The following is a 17,871-nucleotide window of genomic DNA, read 5'->3' as shown; positions in this document are numbered from 1 at the left end:
AACAGCGGCGGCGGCGGCAACAGCGGAGAGACACCGGCGGCGGCTCCTCGGAAGCGGCAGCCGCGCCAGCAGCGCCCGCCCGCCCCGCTCGTCCCCTCCCTCCCTCCCTCCCTCCCTCCCCCGCCGCGGAGACAGGGGGCAGCGCCGAGAGGAGAAGCCGGGCTCAGCGTGTGTGCGCGCGGGAGGAGGAGGAGGAGGAGGAGGAGGGGGAACACACCGAGGACTGCGCCGGCCGAGGGCGCACGGCGCAGGGAAGCGGCGGCGGCGGCGGCACCGAGAGGCGGCGGCGGCGGGTCCTTGTGCCCGGGGAGGAGGGCGCAGCCCGCACGGGGGTTTCGACCGAGTTTCCTCTTTTTTTTCCGGTCCCTCGGACTCGGCGGCGGGTCGGCGTTCGTCTCCGGATTTGAATCCTCCTCCTTCTCCTCCTTCCTCGGGGAAGCTCCCCTCCCCCCCCCCCCCCCCCCCCCACCGCCTCCCTCCCTGCCCGCCCGGATCCAGCCGGGCGCCCCGTGCCGCGGTCGCGTTGCTCGGCGGAGCTGCTGCGGGCGCTCGCCGTCTCTGCGCGGGCTTGGAATATGGTTGGGGAAATGGAAACCAAGGAGAAGCCGAAGCCGAGCCCCGATTACCTGATGCAGCTGATGAACGACAAGAAGCTGATGAGCAGCCTCCCCAACTTCTGCGGGATCTTCAACCACCTCGAGAGGCTGCTGGACGAAGGTAACAGCGCTCGCCCGGCCGCCCCCTCCCCCGCTCCGCCGCCCTGCCCTGCCCTCCCCCCCCCCCCCCCCCCCCCTTCCCCGGGCCTCCGCGCCGCTCCCGGGATCCCGCTCGGCCCCCCGGCCGGGCGGCGGAGGGCGGCGGGGGGGGGGGGGGAGCCCGGGGCCTGTTTGGCTCTCCCCGCTCCTCTCCGCCCGCTCTGGGCCCCCGGCTGGAGAGCCTAAAACAAAGGGGAAGTGCGGGCTCTCCCCGCCCTGGCCGCGGCCGTGTGGTGCCGGGGGACTCGGTGAGCGAGTGGGAGGGGGAAGAGGCAGCCCCGGCCGCCCGGGTCCCCGCTCTCCCCTGGGGCTTGGGGTTTCCCCCCCCCCCTTTTTTTTTTCTTTTTCTTTTTCCCTTCCCCGCACCGTCCCCTAAAACGGAGGGAAGGGTAACTGCCGCACGGAGGGGAGGGAGCGGGGAGAGGAGCTCAGGAATGTGCTCTGGGGGAAGGCGGCAGGGAGGAGGGGAAGGGCTGGCGGGGGGCGGGGGGGTCCTGTGCGGCCCCCCTCGGCCCGGCCGGAGGGCCCCGGGTTGGGGGGGGGGTTGGGAGGGTGTTTGGTGTCGAGGTTTGGCTGTTCTGGAAGCTGCTTGAACTTGAATGACTAAGACGGAGGGGGGCTGAGCTCTTTCTTCGGCTCCAGCTCTACCCCACCCCAAACTGGCCACAAACTAATTACGGTTTTCCTATATCGTGAAGGAAGCTAACGAATTCTTCTTCTTTCGGCTGTCCTTACCTTCTAAAGAAACTAACTTGAAAGACTCCTACGTGTGACTTTAGTGAAGGGGAAAAAAAAAAAAAAAAAAAAAGAAATTACGAAATTGTCTCCTCTACTCCTGCCAAACGTCCACTGCCGCCCCCAGCCCCGCACCCCGCTCCTGCCTCGGAGGGGTCACCCCCCCCCTTTTTTTTTTCCTAAATAGCTCTCTTTAAGGTTGCGTTTTTACAAGAAATAATTTCATTTTAGAAAGAAAAAAAAAAAGCATACGCTGGGAACTTCACGTGTCCCATACGTCTTCCCACTACAGTAGCAGACCCGCTGTGATAAAAATAAGGCGATACACTTAGTATTTTAAATTTGCTGTATGCTTGGGTTCACAGGTTTGCTTTTCTTGTTAGAAGCATTTCCTTTCTTACCACCTTAAACCTAGGCTTTCTGGAGAGTTAGAGAGACCTGTTTGTTTAATCGCATTTGGTAGCTTTGTAGAATATGATCAAACCATAAATTATTTATACATTTCAACCTGTTGGGATTCTTAGCGTGAAATACTGAATTTCAAGATTTCGAGTTAGGATTCTTGTTTGCAGACGTATTCTTCCTCGCTAAAAGAAGTTTGGGAAGTTGTTGACCTCGGAAGATGAAAGAGCTGGTTATATTTGGTAGAACAACTCCCCGCCCTCTCCCAAGACTGTAAAAATGAGATAGTGACTGTAGTACAACAAAAAATAGCATGTCGAGAAAATGCTACCTTCTGAAATAAATGATAGAGGAATAAAAAAAAAAAAAAAAAAAAAAAAAAACCAAACCCAGTGAAGAATACTGAAAGATGGACTGTGGGAAGCGATATAATGGGAGATTCTATTTTTATTTTCAAGACTCTTGGTGAAGTTTGAATTTATATTGGAGCAAATATGGATGTGAAAAGTAAAACTGTTTAAAACTGATGTTCTTGGTCACCGCAGCAAACAACCTCTTCAGAATAGTTAGATTTACAATAAACATCAAGAAGCAGCTTGACTGAGACGACTCCTTTTTAGCACAAATGAGCCTTCCAGAGGCTTGATGTCGGATTTTTAAATTCCTGAATCTCTTCAACTTAATGTATTTGGCCAGAGGAGGCCCAACCCCCCCCCTTTTTTTTTCTTTTTTTTTTTCCCAGAGAACAAAAGAAAGAAAAACTTTTCCCCATACGAAAAAGACACTGAAAAAGGAATGTCTGAAATCGTTACGTCTTTTGATATATTTTTAAATACTGAAAGTTCTGGAAATCTGTTTTGTGAAGTATTGGAGTTCCAAAATGAGGGCTGTGGGGACTCTTGCTGAAAAAGTTTTAAGGATTGTGTTGGAGCTATTCTTCACACTCTTCTTTGAAAGAAAAATAAATAAAGTACAATCTCTGTTTCTAAAGGTTTCTAAATAGTCTCAGGAAGAAGTCTGCTATCCCTTTAAGCTTTTTGCTTTTCCTGTTTACGTTGGCAATTGGGTGGAAGTAGTGTGGAGGCAGAAAACTTTTTGGAATGTTGAAAAAAAAGTTTCATGCAAATCTAGTAAATTGCTTCAAGACTTCAAAATTTGAACACTAAGGGGCGCCAGTTATTTTTTTTCTGAGGCGTGAGGCTGGCCTCTGAACACCATTACTGACTCGAGTAGTGAAATTAACAGATCTATTAGAAGATTCCAAAGAATGACAAAACACTTGTGGATTTGTGCAGGTATCTCTGTTTGCATGGACGTACGTATATGGTATACTTACACATAGTACTGTGTAGGTGGAAGAGTTAATAGCCATGAACAGTTGAGAAGTTGGAACAACTTGTTCTGTAAAACATCTATCCTGCTTACCAAAGGGGCACTGTGTTAAATATCTTGAGTTACGTGCTACACTGATATCCTCCAGAAGGGTTTAGCAATAGCAAGCTATAGGTTTGCTAGAAAGGTCTGCAAGATTTAGAACGCGTACTTACAAGTATAATATTTAATAGTTTCATCAGTTGTTTCATGGCATCTTTGAGAATACCAAATATTAGGGGCAGGTGTGTGTGTATATAGATTTATATATACATAATCTAAAAATAGTTACAATGTTCATGTTCCTTCTTTGCACCCCCCTCCCCCAATTTGGTTTGCAGCTTCTAGTTTATTGTTTTGTGCTTTAGGTGGGTGGTTGGGGTTTTTTTTAGTTACTGTACAATCATTTTCCTGAAGGTTTTGTTTATGCTTGAAAAGAATAATATTACGATCAGCCTTTGACTTTTGAGCTGATCAGATTGAACAAATGAAGTCAAATCCCTAAGAATTCAAACAAATAAGGCATGGGGTTGCTTTCTCTACTGGAATGCTAGTGTTTTATTTATTTTTACATGCCAGTATTTAAAAACAAAACTCAGATGGGCTTGTGTTGTGATTACTTCTTGTAATTGTATGCAAGAGATAGAAACAGACCTGTCGGTTTAGATGAACAGCACATCTAATCTGGTTAGGTTTCAGAATGTACATCTAGTTTTTTTGGCCTGTTTCTGTGCTGTGTGTATTATCCAAAACACATTTTCCTTTCTGAACTCTATCCTAGTGTTTGATCTTTGAAAATTTTAGTGCTTAACTTAGTAGATGGTCTCTGCCTTATGGCATTTGGTTTGAAGATCAGCTTAAATGTGAGAGGTATATGGAGGAAACTTTTTTTTAAAGAACTACTTTGTAATAAAATGTGAAAGTCACAGTTTTGTTTAGGTTACAGATATTTTTGCATATGCGTGCTTTCAACTTCATATGTGTAAATAAGGCTTTTGTGGATTAACAAGGATGTTTAAAGTGCACATCATAATAACTAGGAAGCTGGATTGTTTTTATCAGACTAGTGCAAACCTGTGGGAAGAGAGGGCTCTTCCTGAATGTGGAATAGGCTGTATTTCCTGTAATTGTTTGCACCATCAAATGTGACCTGGTTTTTTTTGCGCTTCAGCTTCTCAGATACTAACTTTTATGAGTCTAACCTAGATTGTTTTTTCTGACAACTTGTATATTTTAATGGTCCCCTTTGTGGCAAATGAATAAAGCTGTACCTTTTTTCTTGCACTATTTTTTTTTTAAAGAAATTGGACATTTCAAACTCTGCAATTGCACTCTGACCTGTTGAAATTAACGAGGTACTTTGGTTTTATTCTTTCAGCAGATTGTGAACAAACACATCTAAACTATTAACTGGGATCTGAGTAGTGTAATTTTTATATTTGGACTTTGTTTTCTTGAACCTGTAAGTGGTCAGAATGTTGTACCTGATCAGAGTGTACGCAGATCAAACCTGTGGTCTGAACTTTTTTTTAAAGAGGTATTGATGCAGACTTTATCAGGAATTCATTTTGCCTCTGTAAACTATACCTCAAAAATTTTTGCCTTCCTGTCAAACTTGTGTTGAAGGTGACTTAAAAGTGTGTCTACATTTAAATGTAAATTAAGCCATGCATCTAGCTTTTGGAGAGAAATCTAATTTCATGTCAAATAGGCTGCCTCTTTCTGACTAGCAGTTATAACAAAGGTAGCTGTAAAAACCTCGAGGTAGGGATTAAGGAGGATGCATTTTTCTTGGATGTTGCGTGCTCTGTTTACTGTGCTCACTGAGAAAAGTGCACGTGAACTTGCAGAGCCCAGTGCCCAAAACTGCAGTTTTTGTCTCAGTCTCATTATCTTAACCAAAATGTCTGTATGAGTTAAGACTGAAGAACTGTGTTCTGGTGTTGTAAATAAGTTCTCCCTGAGAAGTTATCCAGTTACTTTTGTACATGACCTTACTGTTTGTGATTATGTAAATGTAGCCTGTGCTTAGCTAGGGTTTTGCTGACTTGTCAGATTTGATGAAGGGGCATTGGCTACATTAGCATGTCTGTTTTTTAGTTGTATCAGATCTTGCAATAAACCCCCATTATTTCATTACAAACCATGCCTCTTAATGCAGAGTTGAGAGATGAATATTCTTTAGGGTAAAGGCCTTATGATAGGTGTTTACCCAGAGGGTCTCAGACTAATTTTTAAACTTTGAGTTATAATGTTAAAATTGTACAAAACAGCATGCAACAAGAGCATTGAGTGTTGTTTGTGTGCTGTTTATCAATAGTGCTCTTTCGAATCTGGTTATTTAATAATTTCTAAATCTTAAGGTTATGGTCTGAAGCACTTTTCTGATTTATGATTGTCTCATAATAACGAGGTTGTAAAGCTTCTAGAACTTGTGTGTTCAAAAACTTCCTAAGAGTTGTTCTGAGTTGTGGGTTTGGTTTGGGTTTTTTTTTTTTTTTTTTTTCATTCTTTGGCAGCCTCTTATAACATCAAATCAAAGGCTCCATTGCACTTAAGAAAAAGTTTATTTATTTATTTTTTTAGCTTGGGGAAAAATACTCAAAACTCCCCCCCCCCCCCCGCAACAGTTCAGTTGTTTTAAAAAGAAGTTATTTTTGGAGCTGTATCTGCAATATTTATAGGATTGCAGTCGCCTGGCATGTAACCTAAAAAGATGGGTGTTGTTGTTTTGACTGATAGAAGTTTTAAGTTAGTAAAGCAGTTATTTTAAACTCATGTTTTGAAAGCAGTTTTTTCACTGTTGCTTACCAGTAATTGATTATTAAAATGTCTGTCATAGGAGGGTTTTTAAGTAACCATAGTAGACTTAATTCTGTACAGGAGCTGCTGACTTGTCTTTAAATTAGGAGAGACCTGTTTGAAATTTTTATCACTTTTGTTTAGTGGTCCTTGTTCCTTAGGGTTGGAATTGAGTTGCATTTTCCTCATCTGAAATTGTGTGCAATAAGTAACTAGTGTCATACAAAAATCTCTTGCTATGGTTAGAAGCAACTGACCAAGTGCCGATTAGATTAGGGAGTGGCACGCGATGCTTTCATAATGCACAAAGGAAAAACTGAAGGTGTATTGGTTAATATTATAGTAAACTGGAAAAAAAAACCCCAACTAACCACCACCAACAGAGAAACACTTAATAGATTTTAAGAGAGCACTTAGAATGTATTAATTGTGAAAATGAAGTTTACAAAAGAGAAAAGGTCAAGTCAGAAAAGAGTTGCTGGTGTTTGATGAGCGCTGTATGTGTGAAGAGAAGGCTGGACATGAAATGAATGGTTACTTTTGTAGTTCAGTAACTTTTTTGACCAGGTTATCTGTTTCAGTCCTTAGATTAAAACTTGCTTCCTCTGAGTATGCTAAACAATGCCAAATTAGGAATGGGATACTTAAAATGATTTGAATTGTGTGGACTTCGGCAGAAAAGCAAGTACATTTGGATTGTCTTTAATTACTGTCTGTAACCTTAAAATGCTCTGCTTTTTGGAGAATGCATACTGACGCAGATATCCTATTAATTAGATGTATTATTAGATGCTGATCTGGTATATATTCCGTGACTGACAGGATAGATCTGTGTTAACGTTAATTACCAGACCATCCTGACAGCTCAGGCTGATTGAAGTACAGCAGGAGTCTGCCATGGAGGCCGATGGTTTATATTCGACTGCTTATATGGAATGTCAGGGGATGGGAGAGGGGGGAGATGGGGGAAGTGCCTTGCTAGGAAAGCTGTGAAGTAATGAAATGCCCTCACTCACTGACCCTTGTCTTTATTGAAACATAACTCACAACTCATTTGGGCTGTGTGAATTTTTCTGTACTGATTTTAATCAAAATGCATACTATGAAAATATTCTGTTGTTTTTGACATTTTATTGAAATTTAATGACCCAGTGCTAAGAAAACTAGTAGGAACAGTAAAACTGCCAGTGTTTTTAATCTCATTATGCTTAATGCAATTGGTTAGGTCAGTAGAAGTACCACGTAAGATACGACTGCGGCTTTGTAGCAGGAGGATCTAGGTCTGCAAAGGACGTTGGAGCTGTTTGAATCCTGAAACAGATGATAGGTGTAATGGTTATAATCTGAATTAGATCCCTTTGTTCTGGTGAGACAAAGAGTTACGTTGCTGCAAGTTAAGCAACATTACATTTCTACTTTTGACTTGAAAAAATATCCCATGTTACCTTGTGTGGTGCAGTTACAGTAATTTCTGGATTTGGGTTTCTTTTGGCTGTTTTCCTTGGAATCGTTTAATAGAAGTGGAGTTAGCTTTTTAATAGCAGAGCTTAGATTTTTTGAGACAATGTGTGCGTGAATGAGCAAAGCAACCATGACAACTTTAAAGAGAACTAATATCCAGCTTCATTAGTAGAGCTGCCCCTCCAGAGTGTTAATTCCTGTTTCCATTAGAAAGGTGTCTGTTGCAAGCCAGTTGGGTGTCTGAGAACAACGACGAGAAGATAGTGCAAGTTAAAGTGCTTCTAGTCAGGTGGTTGTGTTACTAAACCTCTGTTGTCTGGGTCCACTACTAGAAGTTGCAGCTTTTTTGATACTATGCAGTTATTTTAGGAGGTGTTAGTGTTCGGAGTGAGTGTGGTAATGCTAGCAGGATTTTTTATTTTATTCTCATGGCTTAAAATACTAAGTAAAAATTAAAAGATATTTTCAATTACTTTTCATTTGAGAATTGATTTTTATACTTGGTGTCAAAATAGTCAATTTTGCTACTCAGTTCATTGCAAAAAATCATTCTCTTGAAGGGAAATGGCAATAGGTAGCTATTAATGGGTTTTCTTTTAGCATTTTTGGTGGTGTATAGTTGATTGAATAGCACACTGAAAGTCAATTTTATTGGTTTTCAAAATATTTCTGACTGCAGCTGCACCTGAATACTTGTACTTTACTCCATCCTGTAGCAGGTAAGAGATTTTCTGTGTTCCCACCACAGGGTGTACCAGAGCAATGTTTCGATACTTAGTAACATCATTGCAATGCTCTGGGAAGTGCCTGCCCCGAAGGTCCTCAGGATCCCGCCCCCCCCCCCGTTATTAAAGGGAATAAACCATGAAGCAATTCGTGTGATAAGTGACTGACATCTGAGCATATTAGTAATGGGGCAGTTAACACTTTTAATGGTATATAACCTTCTCAATGTTCATGCTTCTTTAAGACTTGATTTAAAAAGGAAAAAAATACCATCATGAGAAACAATTAAAATCTTGTTACTTTGCTGGGAAGTTACGTAGTTCTGAGGGGTAATGCATCAGAATGGCTGCTGATGTCAGAGCAGAGGCAGGGGAAGATAATGCAGTATTTTATACTCTTATCTGGTGGATCAGTTTCTGGCTTGAAAGGTCAGCTGATATTCTGGACTGGTCTTTTTTTTTTTTTTTTTTTTTTTTTGAGTTTGTGTTTGTGTGGTGCTGGCTTGCTTTTCAGACAGATCAGAGCTGTGATCGAACTTGCCATATGTGATCTCAGAGTAGTTTTGTTGGCACAATGCCTGAGGTGGCTCGATACTGAAGATGTAGAGCAGAGCCTTGGGGAGAGAAGTACATTTGCTTAAAAATTTACTTTAAAGTCTGAAACTCAACAGCACAGTTGATGCCAACTGATTTTGCATCTGGTCCATTCAAAATTTTAAGGACATGACTGTTTTCAGACTAGCTGACACTAGATGGAAGCCAGACTTTCCTGAATTCTTTAAGTCCTTCAGCTACTGAAATAATGAAGCTTATTGTTTTGTCTAATTCAGATTAAAGAACTGGTTTAGAAATCTCTATAACCATTACTTGGTCGCAATGTCCTGTCCTAACTGCAGTATCTTTTCTTCATTAGTGTCTAGGAGATGGAGTATGCCTGAAATCTTAAAAAGTAAGCAACAGATCTGTCTAGCACAAGTATTAATAAAAACTTAATGTTCTGGTTCATATATTTAAATGGCAACTCAACTAAAACATTCAGCTGATGTTGCATAATGCTTCCATTTATTTATCACTTAGAAACAGTAGCAAATCGTTCTTATTAATGCAGCTTAATCTCATAACCTGCAAATAATTATATCAAAAGTTAATGCATAGTTTTCAATTTTTAGCTGCAGAGCAAGCCAAATCCACTTCTGTTTGCTGTGGAATATCTTTGGTTTCTTTGCAGGAATGGGGAGGAGGAGAACACAAGATAAAATTCTCTGACCGCAGTGTTGCTTGACTGTGCATACTGCTTTTAGTTAGTTTCAGTTTGTCTCATTTTGAAAGAGCATGAGCTGCACCCCTACATCAGAAATCAACGCGGACATTTTATCCAAAAGTTGTCAAACTGTTGTCACTCCCCCCTGCCCCTCAAACTTCCAAACTAACTTTGCCTAAATACTACATGTATAATCTATTGACAAGTGTGTTCTCTAACAGTTGGTTTGTGTGTTAAAGTTGAAGGTTAAAATGCTGTAATAGGCCCAGCTGTCATGTTTAAAGTATGATGTTTTGGCTGTGAAGATTGTCTGCGCAGTGAGAAAATGGTGTGTGTTAGATGATGGTGCAGACAAGTTGTTGGTAGTTCTTTAATTGCTTAAGTATCGTATCATCTATAAAGATAAATAGAGTCAGAGAGGCTCATGCAGTCAGTTTATGAAGGAATTACTACTTCTTTAAATCACTTGAGGCTTTTATGGAAATCTGATACTGCCTCTGAATCAACCTGAAGCAAGACTCCTTATACGGATTTTTTGTTCCCAATTTTCACATAGTTCTGTCAACTTTGTGCTCAACCAGTAAATAGAGTTGAACAAAATCTGGGGACAGATGATATGATAGGGATCAGAAATGAATTCTAACCAAGATTCCATCAGGAGGACTGATTATATGCGTATTAAAATGTCTTGAGTGGAAGAATGATACTTTAGTTTCAGGTACAAAATTAGTGACTGCAATTGCTTTTAGAAGGGAAGTATATTTAGCTGTTGTAATAACATGTTTACAGAGATTTGAGTCATATTTTGAAATTTCTTGCGGTATTTTTATGTTCATTCTCTGTGGATAAATTTTCTTTTTGTGACAAGATTAACATAATCCTTTGGGAAAAAAATCTGGAGAAAACATTGTCTGAAGATCAAATAAACCTTGGAAGAAACTGAAAAAAAAGTACAACTGGCTTTCTTGAGAAAAGGTTATTAAGCTTACAGAATTTAAAGAACTTTTTTTAGAGACCTGTAGCACTTAAGAAATATACTGGTATTTTGAGGAGCAGGAGGGGAAAAACTTACCTGTATCAACTTTATATAGGGTTAATTGATCAAAGTACTTCCAATTTCTAAAAATTCAGCTGTAGCTTCCAGGGAAGCAAGGAATTGTGCGGAAGCTCTTTAGGTAGTGGGGTACATAAACCTAGTGCCTATTGATTTAGTAACTGTATTTTATTCATAACTATTCATGAGGAATCTTGTTGGTTCCAAATGGGAGGTTTAATGCACACTGAGGGCACTTGGTAGTGCCGAGTTTTAATACTGTTAAGTGTCTTCAGGAAGGTATTCTTGCGTCAGCCTCGGATTAACATAGGATGAATAACAGAGCAATTCATCAACTAGGCAGCTCTGAAGAGTGTCAGCAAGAAAGCTGACGATGATGAATTGAAGAGAAATGGATGCTGCCGTAGGTAGCCACTACAGCTAACTCTGGTGTGTTGAGGGATGGCAGTTGGTATTTAGGTGTGTGCTGGGTAATTAAGTGAGGAGGGACTGCACTCCTTTGCTTGGCTGAGTAGAAAAGAAACATGTCCCTTCTACAATTCAAGAAGGTTACTAAATTCAACAGCTTAAAATGACAGATGGACACCTGGCTTGTACTTTATTGAAAAAGATTTGCATCAATCTTTAGGACTGATAAATGTGAGTTATGTTTTGAAGACAGACTCCTGAACTTCCCTTGATGTTTCAATCTCAGCAACCTTATTTGGCAATAAAAATTTGGATAAGTTAACTTTGAGGCAGATTTAGTTTATTCTGAACTTAATTTTGCTTCAGGTTTTGCGCTAACCTTTCTTAGGTCTCACAGCTTTCAGTTACTTCAGTTATTGGTTACTTTCAGTTTTAAATCCCATTCCCCCCCCCCCCCCCCCCCCCATAAAGAAAATAGTTGTGAATTTGAGGGGGTTAAACCGGAAATAAAATTGCCTTTGCTTTTTTGCTTCTGTCAATGTAATAGCATAACTAAATGGTTTTTGTCATGTGCACAGGTCTTTCTAATCCCATTTAGTATGGTTTGTGCTAGAATTGTTTTTGACTGCCAGTTGTTGTATCAAATTGTTGAACACTTGATACATGGAGAACAGTTTAAAGTAATAACGTTAAAGTTCCTTACTTTGTGGGGGCTGTTTGTATGGATTTTTTTTAGTTACTGTAGGTAACTAAACCTACATGTGCAGTCTGAGGAGTATATGTACAGGCTTTGTCAGCCCTGATTAGAATTCAATACCGAAATCAGTATCGACGACAAGCATTTCTATATGTCATGTAGTAGTCATAACTAGGGTAGTATAATGATATGTTGTAGTATAAATTGCTACACAGATCAAACTACATTTTTAGTATATTTTTTTCTTCTGGATTAAGCAATTTGGCTGCTGAAAGTTTTGACTTATTGTTACTAAACACTAAAACGTGTTCCTGAATAATCAGAAGGATATTGTGTTCTCTCTTCAAACTTATTGTGTGCTCTTGGTGTTAGATTTCAGATACAAGGCAAGATACTAATAAAGCACTAACATTTAACAAGCTTTTTTTTCCTAGACTAGTTATGGATTAGTAGTTTCTCGTAGTATGTAATATATATAGTTGTAACACAGCTTATGCTGCTATACACAATTTTTTTTTTTCTTGGAAGGCAAAGGAATGAATATTGCTAGTAATGAAACCTGGATAATTTCCAGGCTGTTAAGCTAATTAATGAAACTTAATGCCACAAATATGGATGCAAATACTATGCACCTATCAATATTGGTATCGTGAAAAAATTAACACAAAGGACATCGGACGTTTTAAGAACATATTACTGTATAAATAACTACAAAAATTGTATTATATGTTCATCTTGAAACTAATTAATCAAATCATTATATGAAAGGAGCAGAAAAATCAGAATACATTTTCTTGAAGTACTTGCTTTTTGAAATGGAATGTCTTTCTGATCAGAAAATGTTTCCCATTTACAAAAATAATACAACAATTTAAGTTAGCCTTCAAACATTATGAGATTATACACTACACTTGATTTAGGAAAGGAGAATAATTCCGAGATATAAAGGTGTCAGTAACTGTTGTAGTGTGAGATCCGAAGTAGCTTGTCATGTGGTTCGGATCATCTGTTTGGCAGAACATTTTCTTAGGATAAGAGAAATGGAGATACTTTATATTGAAGTTAATGTTTGTATAATCTGATCAAGATTTCCTCTGCATGTACTGTCTTTTTCAAACTTAAATCTATACTATTTTTCCTTGTGCTTGTCACACTGAGCTACTCTAGTCACTCCTTGTCTTAACCTGTTTTGACATAGCAAACAATTACAAAGCAGGCGTATTTCATTTTGCAGCACCATCAGTGAAACTGTGCAGTCACTTGCACAAAAAGTAACTTCAAAGAGATTTTTCTCCTAAACCTAACCCTTAAGGGTTTATATTTGCTATTGCGTGAAAACAAAATAGTGTTTGATAGGAGACCTCTGAGACCATGTTCTCTCTGAAGTAGACAGCATCTTTTTTGTTTGCAAAGTTAATGGAGCTAAGTGAAAAGCAATATGAGTTACCAGAATGGTGTTTTTCAATCTTATGATTTGCAGACCCACTGCATATGAAGAGTTGCTGAAGATAACAAAGAAAAAGGAAGTCTGTTATTGGGAGATTTAAATAGGCTACACTGAGCCTTCACCTCTTTTGGGAACTTTTTGTTAGTCTGTAAGTGGAAAAGATTGAAGACCACTGATTTAAGGGCATTTTCATTATAACAACTGTCCCTGTCCATGGGCCAAAGTAAGATTTTGCAACAAGAAACTTCAAGGTGATCATGAAAACAAATTGCGTTCACCATTATGTAAATTGAACTTGTTCCATCTATCTGCATTTATTCTTGGGACTTCCTGCTATTACGTATCTACTGAACTAGCAAGTATGATGATGTTTTACCCACATGAGATGTAGAGGATCTAATTATATTTGTCAATAGAATCCAGTTTACAGCACGGGAACTCCAAAATATTAAGATGTTAATTGCCAAGAGTAGGTACAAGAGATGTAGCTTACTAAATTCTGTTTGGTATGCTATTATTATAGAATAATTTCAGTAGTAAACTGTCTTTAAGAGCATATGTAGCTTTCAATTTTAATTCCATTAAAATAGCCACGCTGTTGCCATACATGAACAAGGATACTAGAGCAAGTTCCAGATGCTCAAGTACCTTTAGCTGTAAATATTTCAGGAAATGGTTTTTTTTCCAGACTTCTTCCCCCTATGGAGAGCTCTGTGAGCTGATAGGACCTGTTGTTTGGTGTTAAATGTTAGTGATAAATGAACTTGGGGGAAAAAAAAAAAAGTAACTTATAATATTGTTTAATACGTAGTAGTCCAGGTGCGGATCCTGCCTGTGGAGTAAATCCGTTCCTTAAATCAATCCTGAATATAAAGTCTTAATTTATAATGTCCTTTCTGGTGGATTTAACAGATGGAACTAGTGTAATTCATATGTATATTATATTAGAAGCTTATAAAATTGTGTTAAAAAAATTACATGTGATTTATAGTTAGAATTCAGTTTAAATACTGGATGTTCAATTTGTATGGTGGGCTGCACTTTGTTGTTAGTTTGTTCCTAAAAGAGGCTCTTCTTAAACTTACTGGAATTTGTCAGCTAAAGAGAAAATTGATGATTCTGTAGCTATTCCATAAAAACTTACATTATCTTCGACATTTTAATTCTGTAGGTAGCAGAGATCTTGGCTATCAGACTGGTAAAATAAATATTAGTTTTGTTTCAATATTTTCTGTTTCTACCATGCATGTATATAGACAGGGATGCACTCTTTCTCCCCCCCGCCCCCGCCCCCCCCTTTCTTTCTCTTGTAGTAGTGGTACTAGTTAATACCCTTCTCCTATAGTAGTAGGAAGAGGGTACCCAGTTATGGATGTTGTCTCTATGGACAAGATTTAATATGATTAGAAATCATGTTTTTTTCTGATGTAATTAAAAGTTATACATTAGATTGCTATAGTTGTAAAGCCAAATGGGAGGGGTGGAGTCTACTGTTTTAGACTTCATATATGTGACAGTTTTTAATGTACTTTGGTTAACTGAAATGTTCTCTTTATGAATGAAGAATATTTTCGTGTAGCATAGAAACATCAGAATTATAAGTTTTTACTTTTAAATATTTTCGTTAAAAATAAAACTATCTGGTTTTAATAATATGTGTAAATATATTTTGAATTTTGACAGCAAAAATGAAATTCTTATTTTAAAAAATCTATTATTCTTAAAATACTATATTGAAATTTACTTATGGAACATGGTCGATACCATCATGCAAAGTCTCATATGGAATTTTTTTTATGCTGATTGTTGCCTGTCTTCTGATATCTATTGGTGTCATGCAGAACACTTTCCTCTGTAATAAACCACATTTTGGTTAATTCTACAGATTTTGACAAAACAGTAATCCTCTCATCGTGGTTTCAGTTAGAAAAGCTCTGATCTCAGCTTTTGCTGTAATGGCAAGAGGTAAACACTGATGCTGCATTATCTTATCTAGTTGATAATTTCATCTAATAGTCCCGGAACTTGATGTGCCAGTTGTTAAATGCACTGGGCTGTGAAATAATCGGAACTTCAGCTTGCAAATACAAAGCTATTGTTTTCAATAAAGTTGAGTTGAAATCAGCTTTCTATGCTGCATTGCAGTGCAAACCAATTAATTACAGTGTGACAAGATGCCATTTTTTATTGCCAAAATAAAGTTTCTAGTATATTGTTCTGCAGTTAATTTTATAGACAAATAGGCTAAAGAGCCTTTGGTTGTTTAACTTTGATTTTTAGAGTTCATGTTTATGAAATGGCTTCTCAGATGGATTTCTCTAATTTACACTGCTGCTAATGCCATGCAGTATGTTCTTTTTATTAGTCATTGAAGTCTAGATGGCACTTCCGTTTTATTTCATGTGACCCACCTAATAACAGCGCAAAACATCTCAGTTGTGCAAGATTTAATAATTTCTGATGTGTGCGCATGATTATACTCAATTTTTTTTAACTTCTACCAGTTAATTTATGGTTTAACAGGTTTTTCTTATGTTTTGAAAAGGCATGTAAGAATTGACCAGAACAACATTACTACTATTTCCAACGTTATCTTCACTTAGGCGTCCACATAAAGCGGAATGAGTTAAGATATCACAGGATAGTTTGACTATTGAGATACATCATTTTTGTATGAGATACTGTTTGCTTATCTGATAACAAAGTGGTTTTGAAAAACAGTGCGAGAAATGCACCTTTCGAAATGCAGCATTAGTTAATATAACTGAGTAATACTTAAATGAGCTAATGTGAAATTAAGTTACACTGTGCATATAGATTGGTTACCTCTAATACAATTTGATTACCTTTCAGTGTGACTAATACAGTTATTCCATGTCCTAAAATGAATTCTTGTGCTTTTTTACTGGAATACTAAGGTCTTAATATTTTTAATTGCTGATTGCATATTATCTTTCATTGTTTTACTGTAATTTAAAGTCTTTTATTTAATGAAGCACAAACCAATATGAATTTAACTCCCAAGGTTCATAAAGGTTTGGCATGTGGCTTTTAGTTAGCTCTAATTCCTGTTGGTAGCTAGCACTTTGCTGCTCTGTGTTTCCAGTAGTATATTTTTGTTTCTAAGTACAGATTTTATGTTATCATCCTACTCAGCTCAGGTAGCATTTATAAAAAGAAGCAAAATGAAGATAAGGCATTTCTTTCGATTCTTAGTGGAGGATGACATTAAAACATGTAGCATAGTTTGCTTGAATTGTGTTCGCTCCTATGACTTCCATATCAAGAGAGAGTGAGTATTTGGTATTGTTTTTCTGAGTACTTTTCAGGCTTGCCCAAAAACTTTTAAGGAAAACTAGGTCATGCAGAGGTGGGAAAAATCAGTGGAAATTTGAAAACAAAGTCTGCAGGAAAGAACGGGACACTTAATATGAAGATCAAATGTATGTAAAAAAATTCCTGTTGAGTGCTTACTAAAAATACAAAAGTTTCAAGATGTTTTCATATATTTTAGTAAGGAGTGCAAAGTGTATGAGAAGATATAGTCAATATGAGGACTGATTTTATTCTCAGAAATGTTTTGATTAATGCAAGTAGACAAGTTTTATGTCAATATACTTGTTTGAAACCATTGACTTCTAGAAACACTTAATACAGGAGGTGATCGTGGCTTTTACTGAAAAAGTTGAAGTAAAGGTACCACCTGTGAAGAACTTCCTCTGAGGTATACCCGCTGGTGGGGCTTTTTCATGTGAGTGATAGGTCCTTGCATTACATTGGAGACGCTAATGTCTGAATGGATGTGATGGCTGCCTCGGAATGATGCTGCTGTTAGCAGTGAAAAATGTCTTCCTTACGATTCTTGTGCAGCAGGCCGTGGAGTGCAGCACATTTTTATAATAAAGGTGATGAATTTAATCGCAAACTGGCAGCCAAATGGAAATTGCAGACCTTGATACTGGGAGAAAATTGCCTATAAAGCAACTCCTGAGAGAGCAGGCTTTAAATTTATCCACCCATTTCGACATTGAGGAGAACATAGGAATTGCAGAGTATTTTGCTTGGCCTGTTTAGTTCAGATGGATGACACTTCAGTCTTCCTTTATTTAAGAACTAGATACAGTGTTATGTTGTTGGTTTTTTCTTTTTTTTTTTTTTTTTTTTTTTAATAAAAAAAGTGACCTTGCTGCTTAAACTTTACATAGTAAGGCTTTTGGAAAGAATCTATTCCTTTATTAGCTTGAAATTTGCTCCTGTTAAAAAGTAGGACCTAATATGCATAATTAATTGAAACTTAACTGCTTCACAGATTTCCCCTTATGTCAGATTTAAGCCTAACGTGATTTGAGATTTCAAAAAAAGCATATCCATGTATTTGAAGGCTGTTTGCAGTATTACACTTATGTGAGAAGAAATGCCATAAATGATTTAACTGGTCTAGAAGTCCCACTGGAAGTAGGATACTTTCTCTAATGGTATGTAACATAATTTCTGATAGAGGCACGGCATTTTTCAAAATTGTTGGTACTGATACATTTCAGCAAATCAATCTCTTATTTTTAGTAATGCCAAATCCTGATGTTCTTCCTATATGATAACTAGGAACTGAATTTGCAATATGATTCCCATAGATGGTAACAACTATATTAAAAAAAGAAGACAAAACTTTCTGTAGGGAGCTTACTAAAACATTATATGCTTATCATCTGTTCATAGAAATAATTGCAAATAAATTCATTTAGAAATCTATACT

The 17,871-nt window shown here is 38.3% G+C and overlaps 1 protein-coding gene across 9 annotated transcripts in view; it reads left to right on the top strand.

Annotated features, from left to right (window-relative positions):
- The first annotated feature begins 206 nt into the window (after positions 1-206).
- QKI (QKI, KH domain containing RNA binding) overlaps positions 207-17,871 on the top strand; it is a 165,166-nt gene continuing 147,501 nt past the window's right edge. For 4 of the 9 annotated variants that reach the window (XM_030022994.2, XM_030022992.2, XM_041125422.1 and 1 more), the window contains exon 1: positions 218-717. In XM_030022994.2, the coding sequence (XP_029878854.1) occupies positions 576-717 (142 nt within the window). In that variant the 5' untranslated portion in view covers positions 218-575. Of the gene's footprint in view, positions 718-17,871 lie in introns of all 9 variants that reach the window. The other 5 variants (XM_030022989.2, XM_041125423.1, XM_030022990.2 and 2 more) reach the window with 4 other exon arrangements.

Source organism: Aquila chrysaetos, chromosome 8 (genome assembly GCF_900496995.4).
Source record: "Aquila chrysaetos chrysaetos chromosome 8, bAquChr1.4, whole genome shotgun sequence".
Taxonomy (NCBI): Eukaryota; Metazoa; Chordata; class Aves; order Accipitriformes; family Accipitridae; genus Aquila; species Aquila chrysaetos.
The sequence above is the reverse complement of the archived record's forward strand: the minus strand, read 5'-3'. Positions and strand labels throughout refer to the sequence as shown.